This window comes from Bubalus bubalis, chromosome 16 (genome assembly GCF_019923935.1).
Source record: "Bubalus bubalis isolate 160015118507 breed Murrah chromosome 16, NDDB_SH_1, whole genome shotgun sequence".
NCBI classification, from domain to species: Eukaryota; Metazoa; Chordata; class Mammalia; order Artiodactyla; family Bovidae; genus Bubalus; species Bubalus bubalis.
The window spans coordinates 79,473,442-79,501,315 of record NC_059172.1 but is presented as its reverse complement, the minus strand read 5'-3'; the positions used below and the strand labels follow the sequence as shown (position 1 = coordinate 79,501,315).

The following is a 27,874-nucleotide window of genomic DNA, read 5'->3' as shown; positions in this document are numbered from 1 at the left end:
ACATCATGTTTAAAAGTGACAAATATTTCAGAAAATAAGTGAGCTATAATTTGTTCCATTTATATAGTTGGATACATGGAATATTTCCATATGAATAAGATTTCTGTGAACATCTTTGTACATCAGCTTAATTTAAAGGATTATTTTTTCAGGATAGATTTCCAGAAGTGGAATTAATGAGTAAAAGGATATGAACATGTTAAAGTCTTTCGATACATGTCAAAGCATTTTCACACTGAGCATCTCATTGGATCCTCACCTTGGTGTGGGAAGGCTAGACACTGAACCCATCTCATAGATGAGAAAACTGACACCAAAAGAAATTACAGGAATTGCCCACAATTTTTAGAACCTAGGATTTATCACACAGCTGAAAATTCACGCAGTTGCATTTCTGTGACTTTGCCAAAACAGAAAGAAATGTTGGAGACATCGTATCTTGATGTCTTCATCAAGAAGAACTTGATGAACTTGAACTTCACCTTCTCTTGAGGAGCACTTAAATCTGAGCTTTAAGCTCCTTCCTCCTGGGAGGGACACTCGGAAGGCACACTTAGTAAGAGCTGGGCGGGATAAGAGCTTCTGGGCCTGTTCTCCAGGCCTCTGCTATTCTAATTTCTGGAAAGAGGATCACCCAAACACCAGTGGCAGGCTCCTGTGGTTTTACCAGTGGGGATGAGGAGGTGGAGGCATGTAGGACAGTTCTGGGGAAGCCTCAAATCCTTGGCCCAGATAATCCCACAACCAAGAGCTGAGCCAACAGCACGCAAGTGTTAGAACAGAACACACAGATCTAAGCATGCACCTTTGTGCCTAACTGAACATTTTGACTCTGGAAAGCATGCTAAAACCTCTTTGGTAACCTCGTCGGTAATTTTAGCAATAAAGTGCACAGAAAACATTGGCCTCTCTGTACCTCGGAACACCTGATAATTCTTCAAAGAAGCATATTTGCTATATTTTGCCTAAAGGATAGGACCTCAAATTGTAACTGAACATCCACCCTGTGTCTGGAACCGGGTCAGGCCACGGCCGTAGCTGTGAAGGCATCATCACGCCCAGCAGGGAGGACCGTGAGACCCCCGGGCGGGAGTGATGAGAAGGCCGTGGACTGTGTGCACGGCGGCCAGTGCTTCCTCGTGTAGGAGCCGCGCGTCCTGCGGGAGCACCCAGCGCGGAGCAACTCACCCGCTCACCGCAGCAACCAGTCCTCCTGCTCTAAGGAGAAATCGTTTCTGATTCTACCTTTACTTCATTGAAGATGGTTTGCATCCTATTTACTATCACTGGCCTTAAACTTCTTGAGCTGCAGGTCTAGCCTCTTGTGCGCATTTTGAAGAAGAACCATTTTATTGTAAAAATTTTATTGCTATATGTTCATAGCAAACATATATATATAACATATATGATTTTAAAAGTATTATTCTAATTCCATCACCAACATATCAGAACTGTTAATCCCTTAGTCTATATTTTTCGAATTACTTTCTATGAGTCAGGGCTTGGACTAGGACAAAGGACTGCTGAAGGTTAGATCCTATCTTTATTTAAAATTTTAATATTTTTTCCACCATGAATTTTTTTTGTCTTTTTAAGTTTTTTTCCAAAAATATTGCATGTGATATTATTTTTCTGGATCACTGTTTTTGGCAGCCCCCACGCACTTCCTCACCTCATCCTAGTTTATCACTGTATGTCTGTGTGTATTCATATGCACACATTTCTATTTACAAACTTGGCTTGTACTGTAATAATAATAGTGATAAATCTCTTTTCACTTAATGCATATTAAGCATCTTCTTCAGTTCAGTTTAGTCGCTCAGTCATGTCTGACTCTCTGCAACCCCATGGACTGCAGCACGCCAGGCCTCCCTGTCCATCACCACCTCCCATAGTCTACTCAAACCCATGTCCAGTGAGCTGGTGATGCCATCCAACCATCTCATCCTCTGTCGTCCCCTTCTGCTTTCAATCTTTCCCAGCATCAAGGTCTTTTCAAATGAATCAGTTCTTCGCAGCTGGTGGCCAAAGCATCTTCTTATGGGACCATATTTTGTGAAATGAAAATCAGAGTTTAGAGTGTAACTGTAACACATACTCTAACAGGAAACAAAATATTTGAAATTTAAACAGCCTCAGAATATATGGAGCACAGAGCTCCACACAGAGGTCACCTCTAAAGAGTGTAATTCAGACTCACCATGAGCCTTGTATGACTACAGCATCTGCTTGAGCAAACAGAATAGCTCAGAGAATCAACGTCATCTTGCCAAAAAATTAGAAAAAAAAGAAACATAAATGTGTATATCAGATAGCTTAATGAGACATGGAAATGAAAGCAAATAGTCACACCTCTGTTTCAGGGCACCTCTCCTGGGTTCCAGGGCTCCCTCACCCTTTTTCTCCTCTTGGGTTCTCATCTCACTGAGATTTTACCAAGAACAACCACCAGGGAAGTGAGGTCTGCTCACAAGCAGGCCAAGGACTAAGGGCTGGTTGAGCCCACAGGAAGGACACAGTAAGGACATAGAGCACCTTGTCTAAACAAGTGAGTCTTACTCCTTTTCACTTTTTGCTTAACAATTACAGCTTATGTTGACACCAGAAATCTTTGGGATATAGGAAAGGATAAAGACAAATTGTCACCCATAATTTTATAACTCAGAGAGAAACAAGATTAATATTCAGATATATTTCCTTCCATTATTTATGGTACTTATGTTCACTATATTAAATTATATGTGCTAATTACCAATGCATTGATTAGTGTGTTAACTTTAAATGTTAATATACATGCTAACATTATTATTGATATATTAACATACAGATGTAATAAACATGAACAAAATACATATAACATTATATGATTTGGTTTATGTATGAAATTGTGATTATAATCTGTATAAAGTTTTCACTTCTGCTTTTCTCAGGGTATTGCCATTATATTGAATCATTATACATGCCACTAAATATTTTTCAAAAACATGATATTAGCAGAGGCCTAGTATTATTTCATATCAATATATAATAATGTATCTAACACATTCCCTATTGTTAGATATTAAGATCACTTCCAATATTTTATTATTTATACATAAATATATTTAACAGAAATGAATAATACACATAGTTTATATAGAACATAATAAAACACATGGTTTCTGAATAAAGTTCATATGATATACAAATAATATTATTTATATAGAACAAACACCTTAAAACATATAAACATTTATGTTTAATAAAATACCGATATAAATCTCTAGCTGCTTTCTGTTTTCCTGAAACAAGTTGAGTGGATGAAATTCCTAGGACAACAGCAGGCACTAAACCTGCATTTGCATGACTATGTTATTCACTTCACCCGAGAAGTCATACAGAGTGTTTTGAGTGATATATTAGGGGTTTTAAGCCTTTAAACACAAATGAAAACATTATATTTATGACTAATTTTCTAATATTTGCTTCAAGGGACAAAGAGTCAGTCCTAGAAAACCTGCCCCTTGAAAAACACCCCACATATCCAACACACCTGAATTATTTAAAAGGCTCAGCCAGGAAAACAGATTGACACCTACTGATTCACGTAAAAGGAGAGACCACACTATGAGGCCTCACAGAGCTAAGAACTCACTGATCTTACGTGGTGTAGAATGAAAAGGCAACGCTGATAGTTGCTTACAGAGAAATAGGATAGTCTTTATTTTGCAAATTGGTAAAGACTTCAATACAAATAAATGGGCTGTGGGGGAAATGTTCACATTATTTTCTTTCTAATTTTTTTTCCCTCTTAAAATAGCAGTTCATTGTAGAAAAAGCATAAAATGCATTCAAATAAAAACATCTAAAATCCCACCTCCCAAAGATAATTGTTGTTAATAACTTGGAGTTTTCTATCTAAGCTTTATCTATGCAAATATATCTAATTTTTTTTTTCAAAAGTGGCAAATACTGTGCAGACTGTCTTTAGCATAACGAGAATACTGTCCTGTCTTACCTGAGCATGAGTGTTGCTCAGAGCTTGTGCTGTAGACGTCAGCCTGCCTCTCCGTTTCAGGCGTACCTTGACAAGTATTACACAAAGAAAGGAGGGCCCCAGATTGGGGAGATGGTTGCAAGAGGAGGCAATTCCACGGTTAAAAAGATTAAGGAGCTGCAGGAGTTCTTCGGCCTCCGAGTCACCGGGAAGTTAGACCGAGCTACCATGGACGTGATCAAGAGGCCTCGCTGTGGAGTTCCCGACGTGGCCAACTATCGCCTCTTCCCAGGTGAACCCAAATGGAAAAAAAATACTTTGACATACAGGTAATGAGATCGAGTCTTTCCAAATTCAGAGAGAAATAGCCTCCCTCTCCTTCTTTTCTTTTAAAAGTATCTTCCTTCTGATGTGTATAAAAATCATGACTCGTCCCAATCATAAGAGAGAATGAGAACTTTTTTGGTCTACTCCTTAGACACGAGAATTCAAGAGAAAACATGCCTTCGAGATTGTCATAATGAGTGGCCACTTTAGGTATAACAATTTTACCAGTTTAGAGACAGCACGTTTTTCCATAAAGAAAATGAATCTTGCCTAACATTAATAACCTGATGGTACCAACCAGTTTTCTTAAAACAATCTTCTAAATTAGAAGTAAAGCTCTCCTAATAAATTAATTTTTATTAATTCCCAAAATAATTTATTGGCAATTTGTTAAATGTCTGCCATAGGCATTCCATTCTGGAGGTAAAAGGTAAGTACATCATTTTCCCTCGCCTTTTGGGGAGAAATACATGCAAATAGCCGCAGCTCCGGGTGAGAGATGTGAAATCACAAGTCTAAGCAGAGAGCTGCGACAGCATGTGGAGGAGCTAGCAGGTCACCCAGCGATGGCCCGTGACATCCGCGCCTGACCCCCCAGCCCGCCCCGCCCCGGCCATCTTCCCGTTTCTTCCTGCCAGAGGGGGAACAAGGATTCTGCATCAGCCAAGGGGACTCACCCAGCCAGAACCGACCCCGCACCGTGCTTGGGAGTCTCAGGCCTGAACTCCAACCCCGCAGCCCGCATCCATTTGCGGGGCCAATGCTGGCTTCCTTCCCACTCAGTCCACCTCTGATAGACCGACCGTGGCGCTTCCTAATTATTATAGTGCATTTTACTGTTATCTATGTTCTGTTGGGGAGGTGAGTTACAGGTCTTATCTGTGTGGTGGAAATGACCTGCTGCGGCTTATCTAGTCCCAACATCTAGTCCCACCAGGTTCGCTGGTGGCAGGCTGGTAGCTGAAGTTAGCCGTAGTGAAGAGTGTTTCTAACACGGTGATCAGCAAACCCGGCGCGGGGAGGGGGCTGACTACAGAGCCAGCTGTTACACTGTCCCAGCACTGCGGTGACTCCTTGTGTCCGCTGAGGGCCCAACCCAAGCAGAGATCGGGATTCCTCTGTTAGTTGCTATGAGCCTTTGAGTCCATAAGGTGGCACTCTGAATACAGCTATTAGTCTCTGCCTCAGTGTAAGAATGCCTCAAAGATCTTTCTTGGGGGAAAAAAAAAAAAAAAACACCTAAAAGAAACTGAGCACCCACGAGATTACAAGGTAAGAAAGGAAATTTTTATATAAACTCATGAAATCTTTCCCATCATTTCCTAAACTGTGTCACAGGAAGTTTTCCTAAACTGTGTAAACTTTCCTAAACATTTCCTAAACTGTAAACATTTCCTAAACATTTCGTAGCACACCGTCTATGATTACGTTCATGCTAAATCACTTCAGTCGTGTCCGACTTCTTGCAACCCCATGGACTATAGCCCACCAGGTTCCTCTATCCATGGGATTGTCTAGGCAAGAATAGCGGTTTCCACGCCCTTCTCCCGGGGATCTTCTCGACCCAGGGATCAAACCCACTTCTCTTTTGTCTCCTGCATTGGCTGGCAGGTTCTTTACCACTAGCGCCACCTGGGAAGCCATAGTCTGTGATTACACACAGCAAAGACAAGCTAACTTGGGATTTGAAGTATAGTATTCTTGTGGTAATATTCTCTGGGCAGTCCCCAAAACCCCTCAACACACCCACACTGACCATCCACTTCCTCCTGAACAACTCGCCTTCTCCTCCCCTCCCCTTCTCCAAAAAAAAAAAGGAACTAGAGACTACCTTAGCTCTGTGAAGCTACTGGATCTCAGAATAACTTCTTTTAACATAGCCCAGAGGACTGAAAGGATTTCCCTGTAGCTCAAACGGTAAAGAATGTGCCTGCGATGCAGGAGACCAGGGTTCGATCCCTGGGTCAGGAAGAGCCTTTGGAGGAAGGGAACGGCAATCCACTCCAGTAGTCTTGCCTGGAGATTTCCATGGACAGAGAAGCCTGCTGGGCTATAGTTTGTCGGGTCACAGAGACTTGGACAGGATTGAGCGACTAACACACACACAGAGGACTGAAAAGGCTTCCCAGGTAGTGGCAGTGGTAAAGAACCCTCCTGCCAAAGCAGGTAGACGTAAGAGATGGGGGATCAATCCCTAAGTTGAGAAGATCCCCTGGAGGAGGGCATGGCAACCCACCCCAGTATTCTTGCCTGGAGAATCCCATGGACAGAGGAGCCTGGTGGGCTACAGTCCATAGGGTCCCACAGAGTAGGACAGACTGAAGCAACTTAGCACACAGAGGACTGAAAAAGATAAAATATAGCCTAGTGCTTATGTGCATAAACTTTGGAGCCATAAACAACTGGGCTCAGTTCCTGACTACTCATGAAACACAGAGTGATACTATTACCTCTGAAGGTAGCTGTGAGGGTTAGCGGGCATACCACACTGAAAAGTGCCTGGAACTGGGTCCAGCCCTTAGCGTGTGTTCCCAGAACGTCAGCTGTCATCACTGCGGCTGTATCAATCTCTAGACCCTCTGGGCAAGGACCTCTATCCACGTGCTCTTCCTTTCTGGTCCACCCCTTCTCCATGCCTGTTTTCTCCAGCCCAGCACACACAGGCCGCTATGTGGGGATGGATAACTTATCTACAATATGAGAGAATTGGCGGATGCTAATTATACAGAGCCAACGACAAATCACAGATTCATATTATGCTGTGGGAGTGGCAAATTCAGAAAACACTAACTGGTCCCTTTAAGAGTCCTGGTTCCCCCTCTGGACACTCTAGCTCCCTCCTCTTGGACCCAGTTCCTGGAGTGAGAGATCTTATTCCTTCCCTCTCAGTTGCTGGGTTTGGCTATTTCCCTTCCTCTCTGTGGGACATGGTCCCTTCCTTTGGGGCCTCCGGGACAACCACTGAGACTGCACCACCTGCATCAGAATAGCCTGAAACACTTGTTAAAATGCAGATTTCTTGATCACGCTTGTGTGTTTAACAAGCTTTCTGAGTTGTTATCACAGGTCCTAAACTTTGAGAACAACTGAGTAGGCCCTAAAAAACACTAGCTTTTATTCATTAGTTCATCCATTGAGCAAGTGTTTGCTAAGCACATATTATGTGCAAGGGCCAGGGCTAGGACCTGGAGAAGGTAGAGTATGTGTCTGGCTCTCAAGGTGGGTGTTTACAGAATTCGCTTCTAACTCTATTCACTTCTAACTCGCCCCCACTATTCAACCTGAGCCCAAGTTCCCGCAGGTTTCAATTCCTTTCTTCCGCCCTTCCTTTATGGCAGCTTAGAATCCCCAGCCCTTGGGTTCCAGAATGGCACATCCTAGAAAAACACCAACTGTCTCTACCCACTGTATCCAAAACGCTCTATACTTTTATGCCTCCCAATGTCATTGTCAGAGAGGACTTGATGAAAGAAAGACTTGAGCCTTTTTCAGCCCAAGTGACCGTCCTTGTGACAAGCTAGCACTTCCTCTTTTAAGATGTGCATTATTTTAAGACAAAACATTCCCCCATGGCCCTGGGGAAAACCTGCTTGTCTTTGAGTAAGAATTTGCAAAACCTCAAAACTCTTTGTCTTTATTTTTTACAATTGAAAAATTTTGGTCTCTTTAGGGGAAAAAGATTCCTTCTCAATTAAAACCGCTTTAGAAAAAAATGGACTTCTAGCTACTCATAAAGTTACACAGGTATTATTCTTTCCAATTAGTGATATATAATAACAACAAAAGTCAAACTGTTTCAGCATCAGAAATCTCAAATTTTTCATTTCACCCCCTTCATTTTTCTTAAGTTAGCATGTTTCAGTAATGTAATAAAGATGAAAGCAAAATAAGAATTATTATTTTAGAGAAAAATCTCTAAATTGTAGATTTATGGTCACTATTTTTATCACTATTTTTATTTTCAATATGAACTAGACATAACTTTCACTTTCTTCACTTAGGAGCACTTGTTAAAAGGAAAATGTGTTGCTTCTGTATTGACAGAATATCCAAATACACCCCTTCCATGACTCCTGCAGAAGTGGACAGAGCCATGGAGATGGCCCTGCGGGCCTGGAGCAGCGCCGTCCCTCTGAACTTTGTCAGAGTCAATGCGGGCGAAGCAGACATTATGATCTCTTTTGAAACTGGAGGTACTGTGGTGCTTCCTGGATTTTGTCTATTACTCCAGAGGAAAAATATTTCAGTACTTTTCCTCATACAATGTTTAATCCATGTGACCAGCATGCTCCTTCTCAGAGCTGTGAAGGGCAGAGGCCGAGGTAATGGCAAAGCCACGACCTTTATTTAGTCAGAAAACAGAGCCAGGGGAGTTCTCCACATGACTGAGCTACAGAATGGACTTGGCATAACCCATTTTTGCTGTGGCATTGCCCCGTCAGGGACAAGTTCTGTCAGGTTTAGCTTCTCTATAGCTGGGAGGCCCTCTGACCTCACCCCAGCCCCATGATGATGTCCATCACTCCCCTTCATATTAGCCGAGGATCTGCCCCTCTGAATCCTCTCTAAGGGTCAGCCCCACAGAGCTCCTGCAGCTTTCCCGGGCAGCGGCGGTTAGGAGGGCGGCTGTCGCTGCTGTCTAGCCGTCGATGCTGTCTAGCCCACGCTTCAGACGCCTGTTGGTGGAGTTGCCGGGCCTGCCACCAGCCTGCAACACTCTGTCCCTCACTCGCCCCTGTTTCAGAGAAACGGGTCTAGTAGTAAATGAAGGAAAGGCCATTTAAGTCCTTTCCCTCTCAGCTTTCTCAGAGTCAAGGTGAGTATCCCCGCCTCTTTCCCTCCACAGATAACCTTTCTAAGTGTCCTCTTTAAAGTCTTTATCCTAATTTTAATCTGATATCACTGGGGAGAGACATGTGATGTCACTGGGGAGAGACATGCATAGGAACTGGGAGAGAGGATCAAGCAAGTCCTGAGCTGGAGCCCTTCAGAGGTGGCCCTGGGGTGACTGGCCCATGGTGGGTCTCGCCCCTCCCACAGGGTCAAGGCCTCCCCCAGGGAAGCAGCAGGGTGGTGTGGCTTGGGGCAGCTTTGGGGGTGATGGAGTTAACATCTGGCTCTCTCTTGATCTTTCAAGCTGGCTCTGTTCCCTAAAACAAGTGGACTGGGCACTCTGCTGCCATTTAAGCAGGACCTCAGGGCATGTACTGACTAAACAACACTGCCTTGAAACTTGTGGAGAAGGCAATGGCACCCTACTCCAGTACTCTTGCCTGGAAAATCCCATGGACGGAGGAGCCTGGTAGGCTGCAGTCCATGGGGTCGCTAAGAGTCGGACACGACTGAGCAACTTCACTTTTACTTTTCACTTTTATGCATTGGAGAAGGAAATGGCAACCCACTCCAGTGTTCTTGCCTGGAGAATCCCAGGGACGGGGGAACCTGGTGGGCTGCCGTCTATGGGGTCGCACTGAGTTGGACACGACTGAAGTGACTTAGCAGCAGTAGCAGCCCTGAAACTTGGGGAATGGCACACCAGAACTTTGTTTTGTTGGTTTTAAATAAAACAAGGTATTCTCACCAAAATCCTGAAAATCTGTGAAATGTATTCTATAATATCCCTCATTTTATTCTTCCTTCTTTTCTATTATTTTGTAATGAACTTTTAAGTAAATATAGATACTAAAACAAAAGCCTACTAAGCTTTAAAAGCTGCAATTTTATAAATACTTCTGTTGCTTTCAGGAGTTTTATGCATGAAAGTATAATAAAATTACAGAGAAATTTTCTTTCTTGTTTTGACATGTCCTTAAAATATATTGGGCTATACAAACAGAAAGCACACACTTGTCCAATTTACTATCATTGTCTTAGCCAGATTGTATTTTTGTTTTGTTTCTTGTTAGCAATTTTTTTTACATATACTTGATATACAATGTTGTGTTAGTTTTAGTTGTACAGCAAAGTAATTCATATATATATATATATGTTCTTTTTCAGATTTTTTCCCCTTATAGGTTATTATACTATACTATACTCAAAAATGTTGAGTATAGTTCCCTGTGCCATATAGTAGTTCATTGTCAGTCACCTATTTTATACATAGAAATGTGTATATGTTAATCCCAAACTCCTAATTTGTCCCTCCCTCACTGCCACCCCCTAAATAATACATTGAAATCACTCTGCCAAGACGTTCACAGTCCAGTGAGTGGGTAAGATGGTGGCTGAATAACCATCTGCCTTTCTCCTTTTGTAATCTGCAGCATGGTCATAGTCTATAGTAGGCCGTGTGCCAATTAATAGACAGTGCAACAAATACAATAACAAAAAGAACATTTTTTTTAATTTTTAGTGCTTACTATCTTTAAAATACAAAATATTGCTTTTATTATTTTAATAGATCACTCATTGGTATGTGAGATTCCTCTTATAAAAAATGAATATTGAAAAGTAAATCTATTTGTATGAGAAATACCAATGCTATTCAAAAAGTTATCCATTCCCTGTGATATTATGTACCCCTCAAAATTTGCTAGAAGGACTAAATCCTGTTGGCATTTTGCCCCATATGTCTAGATCACGGGGATTCCTATCCATTTGATGGGCCTCGAGGGACTCTAGCCCATGCATTTGCACCTGGAGAAGGCCTGGGAGGAGATACACATTTCGACAATGCTGAGAAGTGGACTATGGGAACGAATGGTATATATGCACAATTCACCATAACCTGGAAAATATTGTACCTTCTTCTGGGCCTCCATCATGAAACCTTGAGGTTCAACGTCCCAAGCCACCCTTTAACTAGGGGGGCTGGCTAGGAAAAACAAGTAAGCCAAAAATCCAAAAGGGAACACCATAAGGGAAAAGATCCACCCTCAATTGTGCTGTAGATTTGTCTGATCTCTAGTTCACAGGGTGTAATCGCGAGAAACAGCAATCCCCTACTCAACACACAGCAGTATTTTTCTTCAGCTGCATAGTATTTTTTGTTTCTTACTTGTACTTGGAAATAGGCTATGTTCAGAAATGACCTAAGAAGAATTAGTACTTTACTGAGAAGTACAATGGGGATGGGTTAAAATTTCTAGAATATCTGCATGTCATCTGGAAATCTCCATTGTGAAACATGGGTGGATAAAAGAGAGCAGACAAGGAGCCAGTAAAGCATGCATGGACTAAATTTAGGTATTACAGCCACTGTTAGTGCTAAAGCCCTTCTTTACGGCACCATTGACCATGAACAAAATAAATTGATTTACATTTCCATCGTCCCCTACCCCAATCCCCTCCTCACCAAGGAGGGAAGAACTAGGCTAAAGTCAGCAAAGCTAAGGGCTAGAACACCCCACCAACATTATAATAACCCAGGTCTGAAAAGAAAATGAATAAACTATTATTTGGCATAAATTCTCCTGTGAAGACAGGAAATAGTGAAAATAAAACTCTGTGTTGATGCTGTCTTTTCCTCTCTCATATCATCTAGGTTTCAATTTATTCACCGTTGCTGCTCATGAGTTTGGCCATGCACTGGGCCTGGCCCATTCCACAGACCCGTCAGCACTGATGTACCCAACTTATAAGTATCAGAATCCCTATGGGTTCCGTCTCCCCAAGGACGATGTGAAGGGGATCCAGGCACTGTACGGTACAATCGCTACACTTTTTTGACTACAGACTCTGAAAGTGACAGGCATTTGGTTTCACAGCAAAGTGTTCTCTGCCAGCCATTAACCTGCATAGGTGAAGATTAAGCTAGAAACCGCAGCCCCAACTATCCCCTCTTAGGAAGAACTTATTTACCATATATGAGTATTGCTTTCTTTTGTAAGATGAATATTTAAATTTTACGTCTTTCCTCCAGAGCATATTGGTCCCTCGATGGCCATAGAAAATACAATCATTTGTGTGTATTTTGAGTGTTGATCAGGGGTTAGATATTGGAAGAGGGTGGATTTTTTTATAGTTCATATATATAGTGTTTATCCATCTGCAAATAAGTGACCTTATCTCGGGACTTCCCTGGTGGCTCAGACAGTAAAGAATCTGCCTGCAGTGCAGGAAATCCAGGTTTGATCCCTGGATCAGGAAGATCCTCTGGAGAAGGGAATGGACCTTATCTTCCTAAAACTAGTAATGATGATGGTAATAACTGTACCATTTAGTCATATAGCCGACCTGCAGTTTACAAATCATGGTCATCAGTATGTGATGACCTCATCGCTAGCCTGAGGGATGTAAAATGTTTTCTGCATTTTATAGTTGAGAAAGCTGAGGCTCAAAGACAGTAACTATCCCAAAATATCCAAAATTATCTGAAATGTTAGTGTTCTTTTAAAGATGATAAAGGATTATTAAGAACTCTATATCCCATTTTCCTGAACAGAAAGACAAGTCCATTCATCCATGAGAAGAAATCTTGAAACATCACTAGACCTTGACATTTTGTCTGTTTGATGGGTAAAAAGCTGGAGAATCTAGGAAGCTGCCTTTCCCATAAGCCTCAGAACCTGCTCATTCAGCGTTTACTTACAGGCACTCCTGCTCTTCCGCTCAGCCTAGAGAAGGGCCTGTAGATACCCTCCCTGCGGCTATCAGGGAATGCGTGCTCAGTCACTAAGTCATGTCCGACTCTTTGTGACCCCATGGACTGCGGCTTCTGTCCACGGAATTCTCCAGATGAGAATACCGGAGTGGGTAGTCATGCCATTCTCCTGTGGCCCCCAAGAGGAACCCACTCCAGATCTGTGCCTACCCTTTATGGGTCTTTGTGCCCTGGAGCACCACCACCATTCTGACAGCCACTGTTCCTCAGCCAGGAGAGGAAGTTTATATTTTGACAAGGCCATTTTTCTACAAGTGAACAAAATACAGAAACATGGTTTTATATCGCCGAGAGGTACAAGCCTCACCTACTGCTGACCACCTTACCACCCTGAGCTTCAGCAGAGTGCTTGGAGGATTAAGAAATGTTCAAAAAATGGCAGCGTATTTCTGATCTGACCAGTTTCCACTTTCTGATCTTTTCCCAAAGCCTCACCCCAACCTCTGATCTCCATCCTATTGCTGACCCTTCTCCACCCAGGTCTTACCCACGTCACCCCCTGGTCTCACTCCTTCCCTGATCCCCAGCTATGGTAACAAGACTTGATTCAGCACAGGGACCTGCCGGGAGCAGTGGCTCAGGCAGCCCCAGCTCACTCCTCTGTAGTTGGCAGACAGTCCTTAGGAACAGAACAGGAGATGAAAACTCAACAGCATTTCCCAAGGGCCGGGTCCTATGTTCCAAGAGGATCTACCAGAAGATGCCTTTAAATGGTAAACACCTCCATGGTACCTCAGGGCCCCAAGAATTTGCTCAGCCTCTCCTGGACACCTAAGAAAAAGCTTATGCACAGGGCAGGATACCCAGAAGCTGTTCAAAAATAAGAAAACACACAAGAAAGATATAATCTTATTGAGAGCAAGAGTACTTAATAACCAAAAAAAAAAAAAAAAAAAAACCACAGAGGAAATTTTCAAAATAGATTCCTAATTTGAAACACCCATAGCTATCAAATATATTTTCATAATAGTAAAATAATAGCTGCAATTTTTTTGGAACTTTTATTATGTGTCAAGCACTCCACTAAAAGTGCTTTTCAGGCATTATTTAATTCTCACAGAAACCTTCTGAGGTAGGTACCTTTATTACCTTCCCCCATTTTACTGTGAAGAAACGGAGGCTTAGAGAGGTTGAATTATTCATCTGTATCACATGAGTCTTCCCTCATAGCTCAGTCGGTAAGGAATCTGCCTACAATGCAGGTGACCTGGGTTCAATTCCTGGGTCGGGAAGATCCTATGGAGAAGGAAATGGCAACCCACTCCAGTACTCTTGCCTGGAAAATCCCATGGACCGAGGAGCCTAGTGGGCTACAGTCCATGAGGTCGCAAAGAGTCGGACACGACTTAGCGACTGAACCACCATCATAGGAGTCAGAAACTAATGAAGCCAGGATTCAAACCCAGGTCCTCATGTCATCGACAGCCACGCTGTTTGTGACCTTGTAATATGCAGTGGAAGTGGGTCCCTGGAGCAGAAGAGTACAGACTGCATTCCTGGTACCATTTTGACCAAGTCACTTTGAATCCTAGGACCTCGGAGAGCATTCCCAGGGAAGCCCACCGCACCCCACGGGCCCCCTCATAATCCATCCATCCCTGACCTCTGTGACTCCAACTTATCCTTTGATGCTGTGACGATGCTGGGGAAGGAGCTCCTGCTCTTCAGGGACCGGTAAGCCTGACACGTGCCCCCAGCTCTCACCAGGCCTCAGCCACGTGTGCAGGCACATGTTGTCAGAGACGACCTTGTCGCTGCCATGGGTGATGATCGTGCAGAAGTGCTGTCCTGTTTGACGATCGGATGGGAGGCAGGAGTCTTTGGGGAGACACAGAATTGCCAAAGCTACTGTTTGGGGGGTACCTACAATGCTCTTGCCATTGGGCTGTTTTCTATATAAGTCCAGTATTTCTTCTAATCCTTTTCACTGTGAAGCAGAGTTAGAATCCAAAATTAACAGATGAAGACAGAAGCTCAAGAGAACACAAAACTTTACAAGGTAACACAGTTGTATTAAGTGACTGAGTTATGACATCAGCCCAGATTTATCTGATTTCTACTTTATTCACCTCTGTATCCCTACTGAGAGTCCATAGTATATTCTCAATAAATATTTGTTAAAGAGGGTTGGGTAGATGGAAAGATAGACAGATAGGTTGTTGCATGGATGGATGGATTCATGGATGGATATTCAGGTGCATAGGTAGATGGGTGGAGAGTTCTGAACTTAGTATTCTTCCTAAACCCCTGTTTCTCAAGGCCTCTTGACTTTTCAACTATCAGTTGTCAAAAAGCACAGAAAGAGAGGGAATATTGGTGACTTCTTGTTATACCACAGCTATAGCTATTAAAAGAATACCCTGATGTTTGAGTTTCTATTATTGTCGTTTTAGGAATGCTTCTTTTGGGCTTATTGATAAGTTTCAGTAGTTCTGTGAGTTATAAAAAACAATGAGATGGCACTCCTATTTGACTTTTATGGCATAGGAGACTGAGTAATTTATGATACTGGAGATGCTGGATTTTTAGTGAAGATACTATAGGAATAGCTGCAGATATAGCTATGATGAGTGGTGGTTGGTGGTTGATCTTTATTTTTTAGTAATTTTGTTGTTATGGAGATTACTCATGGAAATTAAGTAGACGTAAGTTTAACATTAGTGTAATAAGGGAAAAGGAGAAAATTAAAACTTTTTGTTTTGAAAGTAATGTGGAGGTTTTTATTTGAAGATAAGAAGTAGGTTTTGATAATACATTTTTCTAGCCAAAATAAGTGTAATAATAATGATGCTGAGTTTTGGCTTACTGAAAGGTGGATGGATGGTGACAGGCAGTGAGTGATAACTAGAAAAATCTGAAGAGGTTGGAAAATTCATGCAGATGCTTCCCTGGAGACTCAGTTGGTAAAGAAACCTACAATGCAGTAGATCTGGGTTTGATCCCTGGGTCGGGAAGATCCCCAGGAGAAGAAACTGGCAACCCACTCCAATATTCTTGCCTGGAGAATCCCATGGACAAAGAAGCCCGGTGGGCTACTGTCTGGGGGGTCTCAAAGAGTCATATATGCTTGAGTGACTAACACACAAAGGGGAATTAAATTTTAGGTTTTGTGTTATAAATTTAAATTCAAGTACTAGAATAAAACCTGAGAGAGTTACAGCAAAGCTGCTCATTTTAGGTGGTAGGGCAGAGTTATATGTCAATAGTTGTTGAAGTAATCTTGATGGAAGTAAAAATTCTAGTGAAAATGCTTCTGATTAAAAGATGCTTAATAGAATCAATTAGGAGAGGATTATTTTCATTTGTTAAAATTAGAGTCAGAAAATGAGATTCTTCTAGACACATGAAGAAAAATAATTTGAATACTTTGGGCAGCTGCTAAGAAAGTGGCAATGAGTCTTATTAATCGGGTGCAGGCATTAGTATATGATGTGTTAGCAATTTTGATAATTCAATCTTTGGAGAAAAATCCTTTAAGGGAAGGCTTATCTATGAGCTGTAGGCTTCTGATAGTAAGTGAAGTTGAAATAAACAGTAAAGCTTTAAATAAGCTGCCCATTTGAAAGGTGTCTTGTTTATAGTTATGAAGAATAGACCCAGAGCATATAAATAATATGGATTTTTAAAATGCAGGTGTGCAGACATGAATGAATGCTAAGTGTGGTTGACTAATACCAATAGTAACTATTACTAGGCCTAAATGGCTTGAAGTAGAGAAGAGAGCAATCTGCTTCACGAGAATAGTTGTTGTGGGTAGTACCACCTGGACAGATGTCAGTGTTTTGGTAGTTTTATTATTTTCTATCACTGATAAAAACAAAGTAATAACAGCTCCAACCATGGTGCTTGAGTGAGGCTGAGGGAAGTGGTGGGCAAGGCCAAGCTGGAGGGACTCACCAGCCACAGCTGGGAGCCCCGTGAGTAGGAGTAGACAGTGACTAAGGTTAAGCATGAAGACTTGTTGGAAAGCTCATGAATTAAAGTTGCATTGTTCCTATTTCCCTCCCACTGTGCTGTCTATGGGAACATGGCTACCAGTTACTCTGTAATTACTTCTCTCCTTGGACAAAAAGAAACCTCCCAACTCTCACTTCCACTCCTCTATTTACTGGGGACAGAATTCAACCACATCAGAATAGGCAGAGGTAGCTTAGGCATAAGCATGTGTGACATTACTTATTCTTTTTCTTCATTGGAAAAGAGTGTGTGTTGAACTCACGTAGGGTGCTAACCCCATCAGTACCTGGGCCTGTAAAGACAGATCAACAGTCCCCTGGCCGTTGCACACCTCACGCTTAGATGAGGGAAAGAAGCATCCAAACAGCACTGCCATCTCGCTGTGTGCTGTGGGTGTATTTAGACAGACAGAGAAAAGGCTCTGGTGTCTCTTTCTATAAAAGCACACTAATTCCATCAGCCCCGCCCTCATGACCTTATCAAGCCCTAGTCACCTCCCACTGGTCCCATTACACTGGGGGTTACGATGAATGATTGTGTGACATCAGACGTTCAGCCCATAACACAGAGTAATCATATTGTTAAACATGTTATTGAATATCCTTCCAGACTTTTTCTATATGGGAGGGAGACAGGGATATCCACAAAAGTAAGACTTTGTAATGTGCTAGATGTGCTGATTTGCAAACTTTTTCACTCAATTATCTCTCATTTTTTCCATGTCAATGAACTTTAATTTTCATCTTTATTTAATATATGTGTATATTTTCCCAGTGTATAGATCTATCCTTACTTATTTAACCAGTCCCAAACAAATGAACATCTGGATTGTTTCGAATTTTTAAAAAGTTAGAAACAGCTGAACTAAATCTTCAACAATAGATGGGCTTTTTCAAAGCAAGTGAGAGGAAAACCCAGAAATCTAGGCTTTAGCCTTAGGCTAATTTGGTTTGAATTCTGGTTATGCTTCCTACTGATCAGGTGACACTGGGCAAGTCATGTGCCAAACTTGGGAGCACTCAATAAAAGGCAGTTACTATATTTAGGAGGGGGAATCAAAAATATATACAATGGATTAAGGCTTGGAAACAATCAGAGGTATTTTTAATTGTTACCTGTTTTGATTGATTCTTTTTTCTTAAGACTTGCTGATTATTTACTTTGTTTTTATTATTACCAAAAAGTAAACCAAAGTGGAATCAGTAGGCATTGACCCAGGAGCGATAGGCAAGGTGCGGAGCCGGAGAGCCTCAGACACCGTGCAAGGTGACGTCGGCTCCATCTGACTCCGTGCTGTCCTGATGAGGGATATAGCGCTTGTGCCCCAGCGCAGCGAGTAGCTGCTTCTTTTGGTATTATCAATGGTTGTGATAGAGGCAAAGGAGACAGTGAAGTCAAAGACAGCCCTTTCACACAATTATATTTTCTTTAAAAACTAAAGGAAACACTTTTTAAACTTCTATTTATCAAACTATGAGCATTCAACAATTGCTAACAACTAATTGGAGATAATATATCCTTTGATGAAATACCATATGTAAATGGAATGTAAATATTGAGGGTGGTAAGAGAATAGAAAGAGAAGTATAGATATAAGGGACATTTATAAAGGGGTAAGCAGGGAAGAAATTAGGGGAAGAAAGGTGGCTCATTAACTTATGTCTGCTCAGCCATCACCTTCTCATCTTCTTCCACTCAGGATCTGAGGAGCTATTGTAGTAAGGGCAGGTAATTCCAAAGAACTAGGAAGAGCTAGAAAGAGGACGAGGAGCCAGTAATGCTACCCTTTCAGCACTGGAGCTGCCACTAACCTGCCATGGGACCTTGAACCTCTCTTCCTCCTTTGCAAAAGCAGATGTTGCCTGATATTTGTTGTGACTTCAATGTGTTCAGTACTTGGTGCTAAGCATTTTGTTATCAACTCCTTACAGCAGCCCTGTAAGGTATGAATTATTATTACTCCCTTTTTCTTAGACATAGAAAAGATGAACAACTTGTTCATGCTCACAAGGCTCGTCATGTTTGAAGCTGGGGCCCACACCCACAGTCCTGTGCCGGAGGCTGTGCTCCTAACTGCCCTGCCCTGCTGCCTCGTGGGTGCCGCGCAGAGCTGGACTCGCATGGCGCTGATCCCCTACCGGCCGTCACCAGAAGTCCCCAAGGGCTTGCTAAGCCTGGACAAAGAACAAAGAATTCTTTCAGCCACAGCCAGCATGGCAACCTGGGGGTTATACGAAAGCGTTCCCAACCTGTTCTCTCCCTCCCGCCAGCCTGGAATTCCCCATCACTAACAATAATCTGTTGATGAGACATTTCAGGACATGCATGTAATAACCGCACAGTTTGTTTCCAAAGCATGATGGAATGCAGTGCCTTTTAAAGTCACTGTGAGACTGCTGCATATTCTCCACAGTGTATAAATGGATCTGGGTCCATTCAAATGTTCTGTTTGAAGAGAAACTTCAGCTACACACACACACACACATATATTTAATTTACATAGATTTAGTCTTTATAATAAATGACAAAATATTATCTCAGATTTCCTTGAAATGACTGGAACAGCAGTCATACCCAAATGATATTTGTATGCCTTCTATTATTCTGGGTTTTATATGATACAATTTTAATGATAAGATCAAGAATATGTCTATCAGCTTCAGATTTCAGAAGAATAATAGCATTTCACATGTAGAATAGCCGTAAAGGTTGATCGTGTCCAAATCCTTCATTTTGGAGACAAGAAAGTCAGGCCTGGGACTCTCAGCCCAGAAGACCCTGTTCTGAAACCCAGGCTTGCTGACACCCAGCACAGAGTCTATCACTCACGTAGAAAGCTTCATAGCTGTGCAGTGGAACTGTGAAGAGAATGTTGAATTTTGAGTTGAATTCATGAATCAATGCCTTCTGACTGGAATGCATCTGCGTGAGTAAGAAAAGCTGCTATGTCCCTGGGCCCTGGGCCTGCAGGTTGGGTGAAGAGCCACAAGGAGAAGGAGGTTCTTGAGTAGCCAGGTCCCCAGAAATGTCTGCTAGGCTTCTCCACATGCTGTTTTGTTCTCAAAATAGGGTTCTTTATTTTAAAACATCTGTAAATCCCTGACTGATTGACTAATTGTCACATTCTTAAAGATGTTTTGTATCATATATAGTAATGGAAAGAAAAATAGGTTTCAGGGTCATGCATGTAGGGATTGAAGAGAAGGACGAATGTAAGAGGTATCTTGATTTGATGAGAACAATGGAAAAAGAGAGTCGATGGTAGCAGCATCTCTCACTTAGATAAGAAAATCAAAAAGATTTAGACATATCAAGAAAAATTCAATTTTAGATAAACTCTTATAATATTATTAATTATAAAATCTGACATTTTATGATCCTTTAGGACGTGCTATGTTATCCTAAGCATTTTACAGACATCTGCTCCTTCAATCCATGCTCTTTGTCCCAGCTAGAGTTTTAACCTAGGTTTACTTGACATCAGAGACAGAATCATTACAATGGAGCCCCAGATAAGTCAGGGGAAAGAGGATTGTCTTTTTTTTTTTTTTAAATGATCAGTAGTGTACAATGCTGTTGGGGTCACCAGGTTGAAAACTGAAGAACAGGACTGACTATCTGGGATGATGAAGGAATATAGTTTTAGCAGCACAATTGGGGCTTCCCTGGTGGCTCAGTGGTAAAGAACCCGCCTGCTAATGCAGGAGATGCGGGTTCAATCTCTGCCTGGGAAGGATCCCGTGGAGAAGGAAATGGCAACCCACTCCATTATTTTGGCTTGAGGAAATCCCATGGACAGAGAAACCTGGAAGGCTACAGTCCATAGGGTTGAAAAGAGTCAGACACGACCTAGAGACTGAACAACAACGAGGAATGAACCCAGATTCTGCAGAACGAAAAGGCAAAGGGTAATGGTGGGCTTCCTAGGTGGCACTTGTGGTAAAGAACCCCCCTGCCAGTGCAAGAGGCAGAAGAGATGAGGGTTTGATCCCTGGGTCACGAAGACTCCCTGGAGGAGGGCCTGGCAACCCACTCCAGTATTCTTGCCTGGAAAATCCCACGGTCAGAGGAGCCTGGAGGGCTACAGTCCCTAGGGTCGCAAAGAGTTGGACACAGCTGAAGCGACAGCATACATGCACAGAGAGTGATGGTATAGATCATTCATTTTCAAATCATTCATTTGAAAATCTTGTTAATAACAAGGAGTTAAGTCAATAACTGGAAGAGGCAGCAGAGTCCAATGAGGATTTTTCAGTCTGAGAAATACCAGGGAATATTTGAAGGCATAAAAAGGAGCCATTGAGGAGAAAGAAATGCAAAGCTCTATCAGAAGGAGAGACAATATAATCAGTACCCTCTCCTATTATTAATAGATGAGTCCATTGGAACCTAGCATTTTCCAGATTTTCATGGGCTCGAGGAAAGCGTGCACAACAACTAAAGAGGAAGTCTTCCTCCTTCAGTCTCCCTGAGGATATTTCTTTTCTGGCTATAAGGTTGCATCACTGAAAGTCAACACATGGCATTGCATTTACTTAGATTGATTCTCTGTTATGTATTATGAATTCAAAGAGGCAGAAGGTGTACAAAGATTGCTGATTCACTGTTGTTTCTTCTGAAACCCCTCCTTCTGACTAAGGACGAGGTTCTTTACATCTTCATAGGTTGTGGCTTAAAATATAGATCTCCATAGGCTCCACAGATGGATATATACACTTAATTTAAGGACACTATGAATAGTTTTCACTGTTTTAACCACTGTCTACATGTAGGATTTTAATTTTATAAGCTCTGTTTTTCTTGGTTTCAGGGAGATGTTTAATGTATGTCTGATTCTTGGCCTCTTAACCCTCCTGATATAAACAGCCCTGGTTAGCGAGCTCCCCACAAATGAATGCCTTCTTGACCAATGATGTGATTGTTTGTATTTCAAAGTTTCCACAGACAAAATTTTATATTAATGAGAAAAGTTTAGAAGAAAATTTAGTTCTATTCATAAACTCTAAGTATTACATAATTAATAAATTTGTAGGGTGAAAACATCTTTTTAAAGTATTTACAAATAAGTGTAAGATTATTTATGCACTTTCATATGCATTGTCTCAATTGATCCTTTGAAATGTTAGCAGTTATTATTTTTTTCATTCTTATTTGACAAGAAGAAATTTAGCCTCAGAAAAATTAAGTGACTCATAAAAGGTCTGCTGCTACTGCTACTGCTGCTGCTAAGTCGCTTCAGTCGTGTCCGACTCTGTGCGACCCCATAGACAGCAGCCCAGCAGGTTCCCCCATCCCTGGGATTCTCCAGGCAAGAACACTGGAGTAGGTCGCCATTTCCTTCTCCAATGCATAAAAGTGAAAGGTGAAAGTGAAGTCGCTCAGTCATGTCCGACCCTCAGCGACCCCATGGACTGCACCCTTCCAGGCTCCTCCATCCGTGGGCTTTTCCAGGCAAGAGTACTGGAGTGGGGTGCCATTGCCTTCTCCATACAAGGTCACACATCCAATAATAAAATAAGGTCTCAAGCACCCATTGCTTCTTTCACTGCACCACAGTGCCCATTCTCAGGGAAGAGACGCATCAATTCAACCCAGCATCAAAAGACTGAAAGAAAAAAGACACCCCCTCCTCCTGAAACTAGGGCACAGAGTGACAGAGAATAGAAGAGTCAAGGAAAGTCAGGGGTGAAAATGAAAGGGCCCATCAGCTCTTGCTGGATTACAGTCAGCAAAGAGGTGACCGTGTCTCCTAAAAAGGAAAGACCGAGAGGATCAGTCAAGCAGGTGGAGAATGAAGGCAGAGGGGTCCAACAACAACAACAAAAGGATAAAAAGCTTAACAGACTTGAATCAAGCCCCAGATGTGCCAGGACTTGCTGATCCCGAGAATACATAGATGAATAATACACGACCCTGCCACAAGGAGCTCACAGGACTGGCAGCAAGCACCAGGAATGTTACCAGTGACTTCTGCTCAAACCTGATGACTTAGATGCTGTTCTTTAGTAAAGAGAATATGAAAACTGATGATTAAATAAGTTCTACACAACCGTGACATCTATCTATCTAGTCAAATATTTATTGAGCCTAACTATGTTCCAGATACAGCTTTGGTTCCTGGCTAAACAATGCAGTTAAATATCTATCAGCAAGTCTTTAATATCAATAAACTCCATTGTTTTGCCCTCCTTACCTAAGATCAGATTACAGACTATTAATATCTGTTTATTTCACTACATTTTCAAAATATCCTGCAATTGTTCTTTTTTTTTTTTAATTGAAGTATAGTGGGTTTCCCTGGTGGCTCAGTAGGAAAGAATCTACCTGAAATGCAGGTGAAGCAGGAGACATGGGTTCTTTCCCTGAATTGAGAAGATACCCTGGACCAGGAAATGGCAACGCAATATTCTTGCCAGGAAAATTGCATAGACAGAGGAGCCTGGTGGGCTGCAGTCCATAGCGTTGTAAAGAGTCAGGCACAAGTGAACACACATGGTTGGTTTACAGTTGAGTTAGTTTAAGGAATACAGCAGCATGATTCAGTTATACATGCATATATTTTTTCGGATTCTTTTCTCTTATAGATTATTATAAAATATTGAGTATAGTTCCCTGCGCTATGCAGTAGGTCCTTGTTGGTTATCTATTTTATATAGAGTAGTGTGTATATGTTAATCAAAAACTCTTATTTTATCCTTCTCTCCCTTTCCCCTTGGTAACCATAAATTTGTTTGCTATATCGATGAGTCTAATTCTTTTTGTATGTAAGTTCACTTGTATCAGTCTTTTAAGATTCCACATATAAGCTATATCATATGATATTTGTCTTTGTCTGGCTTACTTCACTTAGTATGATAATCTCTAGGTTCATCCATGTAGCTACAAATGGCATTATTTCATTTGTTTTATGGATGAGTAATATTCCATTATATACATATATATGTATGTATATATATGTATATATATATTCCATCTTTCATACCCATTCATCTGTTGATGGATACTTAAGTTGCTTCCATGTCTTGGCTTTTGTAAATAGTGCCACTGTGAATATCAAAGTGCATGTATTATTTCAAATTGGTTTTCCCCAGATATACACCCAGGAGTGGAATTGCAGGATTATATATAGCTCTATTTTTAGTTTTTTAAGGAACCTCCTTATTGTTCTCCATAGGGACTATACCAGTATACATTCCCAGCAACAGTATAAGATGGTTCCCTTTTTCCCATACCCTCTCTATTGTTTAGACTTTTTGATGCTGACCATTCTGACTGGTGTGAAGTGATACCTCATTGTAGTTTTGATTTACATTTCTCTAATATCATTAATGATGGTGAGCATTTTTGTTTGCCTTATGGCCATCTGTACATCTTCTTTGGAGAAATGTCTGCTTAGATCCTTTGCCCATTTTTTGGTTGGATTGTTTGCCTTTGCAAATATTTTCTCCCATTCTGTAGGTTGTCTTTTTATTTTTTTTATGATTTTCTTTGATGTGCAAAAGGTTTTATGTTTAATTAGATCCTGTATGTTTACTTTTTTATTTCTATGACTATAGGAGATGGATTCAAAAAGGTATTGCTGTAATTTATGTCAAAGAGTACTCTAGATATGTTTTCCTCTACAAATTTTATAGTATCTAGTCTTACAGTTAGGCCTTTAATCCATTTTTAGCTTATTTTTGTGTGTGATATTAGAGAGTATTCTAATTTCATTCTTTTACATGTTGTTGTCCAGTTTTCCCAGCACCACTTATTGAAGAAACTGTGTTTTCTCCACTGTATATTCTTGCCACATTTGTCATAGATTAATTGACCATAGGTGCATGGGTTTATTTCTGGTCTTTTTGTGTGGTATCTTTTTCTGATTTTGGTATCAAGATGATGGTTGCCTCATAAAATGAATTTGGGAATGTTCTTTCCTCTGAAATTTTTTGGAGGAGTTTCAGAAGGTAAGTGTTAACTCTTCTCTAAATGTGCAGTAGAATTTGCCTGTGAAGTCATTTGGTGCTGGGCTTTGGTTTGTTGGGAGCTTTTAAATCACAGATTCAATTTCAGTATTTGTAATTCATCTATTCATTTTTTTTTTCTTTCTGGTTTAGCTTTATGAGATTTATAAGCTTTATAAGATTTCTTTCTAAGAATTTGTCCATTTCTTCTAGGTTGTCCATTTTATCAGCATATAATTGCTTGTAGTAGTCTTTTATGGTCTTTAATATTTCCATGGTATGGGTTGTAACTTCTCCTTTTTCATATCTAATTTTATTAATTTGGGCCCTCTTCCTTTTTCTCATGATGAGTCTGGATAAAAATTTATAAATTGTGTTTATTTTGTCAAAGAACTAGCTTTTAGTTTTATTGATCTTTTCTATGTTTTCTTTGTCTCCATTTCATTTATTCAATATTTCTGCTCTGATCTTTATGATTTCTCCTCTACTGCAAACTTTGGGTTTTGTTTGTTCTTCTTTCTCTAGTTGCTTTAGGTATAAGGTTAAGTTGTTTATTTGAGATTTTTCTTGTTTTCTGAGGTAAGCTTTTGTCACTATAAACTTCTCTCTTAGAATTGCTTTTGCTGCAACCCACAGGGTTTGGATCATTGCGTTTTCACTTTCTTTTGTCTCTAGGTATTTTGTTTTATTTCCTCTTTAATTTCTTCAGTGATCCATTGGTTGTTTATTGTAGCATATTGTTTAGCCTTGATGTGTTTGTGCTTTTTTGCAAAAATCTTTTAGTTGATTTCTAATCTCATAGTATTGTGAATGGAAAAAGTGCTTTATATCAGTGGTCCCCAACCTTTTTGGCCCCAGGGACTGGTTTTGTGGAAGACAGTTTTTCCATGGACAGGGCAGGTGTGGGGGGGGGGGGGACATGGTTCAGGTGGTAATGTGAATGATGGAAAGCAATGGGGAATGGCAGATGAAGCTTCACTCACTTGTCTGCCACTCACTTTCTGCTGTGTGGTCCAGTTTCTAACAGGCCACAGACCAGTACTGGTCCTCAGCCTGGGGGTTGGGGACCCCTGCTTTATATGATTCAATCTTTGTAAGTTTACTGAAGCTTGCTTTGTGGCCTAGCATGTGATCTATTCTTGAGAATGCTCCATGTGCACTTAAAAGAATGAATATTCCACTGCTTTCAGATGGAATGTTCTATAAATATCAATTAAGTTAATCTGGTTTAATTCATCATTTAAGCCTTGCATTTCCTTATTGATTTCTGCCTGGATGATCTGTCCATTTAAGTAAGTAGGGTGTTGAAGTCCCCCGCTATTATTGTGTTACTGTCAATATCCCCTTGTATGTCTCCTTGTATATCTGTTAACAGGTGCTCTCATGTTGTTTTTGTTGTTTTTTAGTCACTAAGTCATGTCTAACTCTTTTGTGACCCCCTGTAGCCTGTAGCCCACCAGTCTCCTCTCTCCATGGGATTTTCCAGGCAAGAACACTGGAGTAGATTAACATTTCCCTCTCCAGGGGTTCTTCCTGACCCAGGAATTGACCTGCATCTCCTGCTTGGCAGGTGGATTCTTTGCTCTGAGCCCCCTGGGAAGTGTATGTTGGGTGCATGTGTGCATGTGTCCTAAGTCGCTTCAGTCAAGTCTGACTCTTTGCAACCCTATGTACTGTAACCCACCAGGCTCTTCTTTCCATGGGTTCTCCAGGGAAGAATACTGGAGAGGGTTGCCACACCCTCCTCCAGGGTCTCTTCCCAACCCAGGGATCAAACCCACATCTCTTAAATCTCTTGTATTGGCGAGTGAGTTCTTTACCACTAGTGCTACATCTACAATTGCCTTATCTTCTTCTTGGATTGATCCCTTGATCATTATGTAGTGTCTTCTTTGTCTCCTGTAACAATCTATCATTTTTTAATTAATTTTTATTGGAGTATAGTTGCTTTACGATGTTGTGTTAGTTTCTACCACACAGCAAAGTGAATCAGTTATACATATACATATATCCCCTCTTTTCTGGGTTTCCCTCCCATTTAGGTCACCACAGAGCACTGAGCTATACTGTAGGTTCTCATTAGTTATCTATTTTATACATAGTAGTGTATATATGTCAATCCCAATCTCCCAATTTATCCGACCCCTCATTCCTCCCTTAGTATCCATACATTTGTTCTCTACATCTGTGTTTCTATTTCCACTATGCAAATAAGATTATATATACCATTTTTATTGATTCCACATATATGCATTATATACTATATTTGTTTTTTTCTTTCTAATTTATTTCACTCTGTATGAAAGCCTCTAGATCCATCCACATCTCTACAAATGACCCAATTTCATTCCTTTTTATGGTTAAGTAGTATTCTACTGTATATATGCACCACATCTTCTTTATCCATTCCTCTGTTGATGGACATTCAGGTTGCGTCCATGTCCTGGCTACTACAAGCAGTGCTGCAGTGAACACTGAGGTGCATGTGTCTTTTTGAAACTTGACTTTTTGAGGGTTTATTCCCAGTAGTGGGATTGCTGGGTCATATGGTAGTTCTATTTTTACTTATTTAAGGAGCCTCCATACTGTTCTCCATAGTTGCTTTATCAATTTATATTCTGACCATCAGTGCAAGAGGGTTCCAAGAGTCTTTATCCTAGTCTATTTTGTCTTGGGTTTCCTTGGTGACTCAGTGGTAAAGAATCTGCCTGCCAATGCAGGAGACATGTGTTTGATCCCTTGGTCAGCACTATCCCCTGGAGAAGGAAATGGAAACCCATTCCAGTATTCTTGCCTGGAAAATCCACTGGACAGAGGAACCTGGAAGGTTACAGTCCTTGGGGTTGTAAGAGTTGGACTTGACTTAGTGACTAAACAACAACAACAACATTTTGTCTTACATGAATACTACTACTCCAGCTTTCTTCTGATTTCCATTTGCATGGAATATCTTTTTCCATCCCCCTCAGTTCTTTTCTAACAGTTTTATAGATTTGCTTTTTTTGCCTTATACTTTAAATTTATTTACAGGTATATTAGGAGATTAATTGTTATACCTTTTTT

General features: G+C 41.0%; 1 protein-coding gene across 1 annotated transcript in view; it reads left to right on the top strand.

The window, feature by feature from the left end:
* MMP20 (matrix metallopeptidase 20) overlaps positions 1-27,874 on the top strand; it is a 61,217-nt gene that overhangs the window by 4,101 nt on the left and 29,242 nt on the right. The window contains exons 2-6 of the mRNA XM_025267018.3: positions 4,058-4,305; positions 8,348-8,496; positions 10,883-11,008; positions 11,790-11,951; positions 14,441-14,582. Of these exons, the coding sequence (XP_025122803.2) occupies positions 4,058-4,305; positions 8,348-8,496; positions 10,883-11,008; positions 11,790-11,951; positions 14,441-14,582 (827 nt within the window). The remainder of the gene's footprint in view (positions 1-4,057; positions 4,306-8,347; positions 8,497-10,882; positions 11,009-11,789; positions 11,952-14,440; positions 14,583-27,874) is intronic.